The 5,178-nt window shown below is 30.3% G+C and overlaps 1 protein-coding gene across 1 annotated transcript in view; it reads right to left on the bottom strand.

Moving 5' to 3' along the window:
• Positions 1 to 2,059, bottom strand: part of LOC108685075 (60S ribosomal protein L7) — a 2,984-nt gene extending 925 nt beyond the window's left edge. Inside the window, exons 1-4 of the mRNA XM_018189704.1 lie at positions 1,996 to 2,059; positions 1,192 to 1,306; positions 721 to 896; positions 241 to 488 (exon numbers count right to left, since the gene is read on the bottom strand). Of these exons, the coding sequence (XP_018045193.1) occupies positions 241 to 488; positions 721 to 896; positions 1,192 to 1,306; positions 1,996 to 2,006 (550 nt within the window). The 5' untranslated portion in view covers positions 2,007 to 2,059. The remainder of the gene's footprint in view (positions 1 to 240; positions 489 to 720; positions 897 to 1,191; positions 1,307 to 1,995) is intronic.
• Positions 2,060 to 5,178: the final 3,119 nt, after the last annotated feature.

Genomic DNA, 5,178 nt, shown 5'->3' with positions numbered 1-5,178 from the left:
ATATATATATATATAAATTATTATTTTCTGTATCAATGTTTTTCTTGACTATACAATGATTATATAGTCAGGCTAAAAAAAAATTGCTTTATTAATTTCTGACAAAATGGAAAGGAGAATGTATATATTTCCAAGACTCCCATGGATTTGTCAAGAAATCATTTAAGAATATACATACTGGTCGCACCTTATCATTTTATTAGTGATCATTGTTTTAGTGTTAGAAAATGTTTTACTAACCGAGTTTCTTCTCAATGATGGAATTGCTTGTGATCGGTATGCGTTGTCTGTTTATCTTGGCAAAGCCTCGTTTGTAGATCAATTCACGAACTGATTTCAAATTGGGATAACCCCATGTGATATAAGGCTCGACAATACGTAACATATTGATTGTCGCTTTATTCAATTTCACAAAGACACCATTGTTGATCTGTTTTAAACGGAATAATTGCAACACCTTTCGTACCTTAGGAGCAACTTGATTCACACTGAAAAAATTATATTACAATCATTAACTCAACAATTTGATGTGATAATGTGACTGCATCAAAAATCACATTACAATCATTATTAACATTATATCAAGTACTAACTTAATGTTAATAATGATTGTATTATCAGTACTAACTAATTGTAATGTTATTAAATCGAGTCTTTAGGAAACAAAAGGCATAATTTATAATAACATGTTGTATTAATAATAACATGTTGTATACTTACCCTCGAATACGGATAACAAATGCTAGACGAGCTTCACCAGGAATATAATAATTTCCACGGTTTTTAGCTTGTCTCATTAATCGAATTTCATCCCTTTCCTTTCGTCTATATTCTTTCACATACTCCTCAGCTTTTTTGAAAATCTGTTTTCTCTTTTTATAGCGATCTGCACGTTGCTGTGTTGCAAAATAAAAATCAGCTTGTCACATTGCTTGTCTCATCATTTCTTTTCTACATTAAAAAAAATATAGCGTTCTTATCGTGAAACGATAATGTGTCCATAATGCTAGAAAAATCACTTAAAAATTTCAGATGAAGAAAAAATTAACTAATTACATTTGTCAATAATTTAAACTATTATATATTATTAATTTTTTTCCAACATCTTGGAGCAATATCTAGTATTATAGACACAAAGCTTTAAAAAGGAATGCGCTATCAAATTGTTTACAAAATTAAAAACAAAATTACCTTAATGGAGACCTGTAAACGCGCAGCTTTCACTGCCTCACGGCGTTTTTTTCTCTTTAACACCGACTCCGGCACTGCCGGTAATTTTTTTGTTGGTGGGACAATTTCTTTCTTCCTGCATAAGACAAATACAATCATATTAAAAATACTATGAAGAATTAGAGATAGATTGTGTTAAATGGCGAAGGGATAATTACTTAATGTAATTGTAGAACAATGTCTCATTATAAAATTTATATGAAATCCTCATGTATAATCTGATAATTACAAAAATGCAATTACGAAAAATCATTGTATCAGATAAAATTTATTTTTCACAAAATGACTTCACATATATAATGAAGAATATATATATAATGAAGAAAATTATTTGTAATCAGATAAAATTGTATAAAATCATATAATTTGTAGAACAATATTTCAGCTGGTGATTACCCTCTTGTTAAATGGTACACATAGTATTTTGTTAATCACATAAATTCGCTGAAGTTAGGTAATATTGATTGGAGTATTTTTCAGCTTTCATGCAAAATACAAATGCCTAAATAGCAAAATGAGTTTTGATCAATGGAAAACAAAGTTTTTTCGGAAATGTGTAAATAATAATGACATCGCGCGATGAGGAGCAACTATGTGCTCGCAAACTTCCGATTGATAATCCCGTTTGTTATCTGTTTAAATTAAAAATATTTATTCGCTAATACGCATGCAACGTAAACAATTACTAATATAACATTTATGCATTCGCGAAAACATATTGTCGGCTGATGCAACCGGATTTTTCGAGCCATCAAAGTTACTTACGCGTCAGCCATTCTTCCATGCGATAAAGGAAAATTTAACCTCTCTTCGCCTGATAAATCACGAACTACGAGAATCAGTAAGAATCAACATGCGCTCGCAATCATGGTGGAAAAAGACATAAAGTCACTAGATTTATAAAAGCAGAGAAGGATTTAGAAAACCTGAGAGAAGACATGATGACCCAAAACCTGTAACGCAAAATGCTGCCGCGCATTACTGCCCTCTGACAAAGTGGATGTAAACTACATAGCACTTTTCTTAGGGTACATCATTCACTTTTTAAGACTGAAGGTGAAATCGTATAATCGTGCTACATGTTGCGGTTACAAGTTTGAATTAGAGTTCTATATATATGAGAGAAGCGACGTTCATCCCCCACTACATTTAGCACATATTCAGCACCGCCATATTTAGCGCACTCCAGTTGACAAGCTGACCAGTTCCTATGAAAATTACTATTTACGCCATTGTAAAAATCATGAACTCCGTCAGGATGAAATTAAGTATTAATGTTTTATGTTTTCTTGTTGAATAATATAGCGATTAAATAATGCAATTAAAAATGTTACACAAAAAGGTAAAGGGCATATTGAATATAATTAGTTTTATAATTTTATTGAAATAACGTAGTGCATTATTGCAATAACATTATTTTTGTAACATGATTATGTTTCTATTTTGCCAGAAAGTATTTCGCAAATACACAAAGATGACAAGATAATTACGTAGATCAGGTTAGTTAGTTTAATTGTCATCATTAATTATTTCATATTTCATTTGTAAATGTACATATACGTATATTTGTTATGAAATAGTCATATTTTTTACTAAGTTTTTCTGATATAGCTATTTTTCTTAATGCAAAATGGATCAATCTTTAAAAAATTCGAGAGATCAATGCAATCCAAAAATCCTCTTTGTAATACTGCAAATAATAAATCAATCATCGATCAACTGAGAAGCCAAATTGATGAAGCTTCACAAATAATCATCTGTCTGAAACAGCATGATGCAAACCTAAATAAATTAAATATGATGCTTTCTGATATTGAAAAATGAAGAATAAGATGTGATTTTATTAATCGCTTCTACGAAGCGATTAATAAAATAAATCAAATTACATGTTTATTTATAACAACAATTATATTATAATCTAACCTAACCTAATAAGTGTACAAACACTGAAATATATCTTCTTATTCTTTATACTAATATTTCGATTGAAATATAAGTTTTTTACTGGACTGTTCTAAAATTTTTTTCCTCACTGTTATCAATACTAAATATATTTATTCTCTATTTTAGGTGTGTGTATGTATCAGTTCAGTTGTAGAAAGGAAACATGAGCTCTCCACTGCGGGCACAATATGGCTGCTTTAATTAGGTGGGAGGTAACACCAATCGCGACGCCGATGTTGCTTCTCTCATATATAGGACTCTAATCGCGGAATAGTTCTCTTCTTTTCTAGTGGAATTAATTGGTCGCCACGGCAAGCTAGGAAGTGGCCGAGAACAACGAAGATAGACGTTCGAAAGTTGTGGCCTTACGATCAAGCTGATTAGCCTTCCATCTCTCACTGTAAAGGAGAGAAACAATTATGTCTGGAGTAGAGCTATCCTTCAATGTTATCTTCAGCTTCTCTTGTATGAATGCTCCGTCTATCTTAAGCCTATTCTACGGGCAGTAGCAGTAGTGAATTAAAGAGTAGGCGAAGGAATCAACTAATCAGTTGATTATCCTTCTTACATTCGACTATGATTAGTTGATTTCTACTACTCCTTAATCCACTACTATTACTGCTCATTGTAAAATGGGCTTTATAAGTCTATGATTGGACCATCATCTTTCAAGGGCTCCGCACAAGGAATAGGGAACAAAGAACAAAAATTCAACCTATCAGAAACTGTGTATTCCACAATATATGTTTTCTGTTCCTTTTATTGTGCGAAGCCCCTTACAGAATAGGGATCCAGGGCTGAAGGTCTTTAATAGTATCTTGTCGGTATCAGTAGCAACAATGAACATTGGCATCTTTGATGTAGGTGTTCTTGTCACATGATTCACTGGCATGTATGAAGTGTACATGGGAGCTTTCCATTTGATGACACAAATCGACACAAGTGTTATTTTATCTTTGTCACTCTCTGAATGCCAATAAGAATAGAACGAAGAATAGAACGCTTGTGTCAATTGTATCATCAAATGGAAAGTACCTACAGTAGAGTTATGATGGGATAGGCTCTTAAATCTGAATTTCTGTTCCTAATACGTTCGCCATATTATTAAGTGTACATATCAACACATGCACACTAAAAATTGCAGTTCAAAAAAAGTTCACTGTCGCTACTGGATGATTATACTGTGTCATAATCCTCAAAGGGGATCTGATTACAAAATATTTTATTGTAAGTGTTCATTAGAAAAGAGAAGAGGACGGCCGATAAAATCGGCGGGAATGGAGAGTCTCTAGTAATTTATTTTTGTTAAATTAAACCTTATCCTTTGTTAAATTAATGATATGTGATTGGAAAAGTGAAGCATATTCAAAGTCTACATTTACTATAATAATTATAGAAACTTTATATTATACTTACATATTAATTATAGGAAAATATTATACATATTAATTATAGTAAAAACGGGTTGAAAATTTGCATAACTTCGTAATTCCATTTTTGTGCAGACGTATCGTAAGACAAAATTCGAATTGAACTTGTTTAAATATTCATTTTAGAGTTTCTTAAAATTCAACAACTTTTATTTTTATAAAGTATAAGCGAAATTAAAATTTTCATTTAAGAACCCATTAATAAACATTATATCATTAAAAGATTTATTAAATAAAAATGTAAAGATTCTTATTATAGAAACAGAATTCGGATTTTCTTGAATTATATGTGAATTTTGTGTTATGATATACATGTATTTTGTATACGAGGTATCTTATATATATTAAGCAAAATATGTAAGCAAAAATGTTGTAAAAATGTATAATGCGTAATTTATGTATTTTATATTAAAAAGATTTAATTCAATTTTTTGCGTTATATTTTATAATATTATATTGTCTAATTACTTTGTATAATTTTTTCTTTATATTCTATATTTTGGTATCAAATAAATATATTGCATGAAAATATTAAATTTGTATGTAATACATAAAACAGTAAAATTCAGTAAAT

The sequence above is a fragment of the Atta colombica genome, unplaced genomic scaffold (assembly GCF_001594045.1).
Source record: "Atta colombica isolate Treedump-2 unplaced genomic scaffold, Acol1.0 scaffold145, whole genome shotgun sequence".
Classification (NCBI taxonomy): domain Eukaryota; kingdom Metazoa; phylum Arthropoda; class Insecta; order Hymenoptera; family Formicidae; genus Atta; species Atta colombica.
This window is presented reverse-complemented; position numbering and strand designations above follow the sequence as displayed.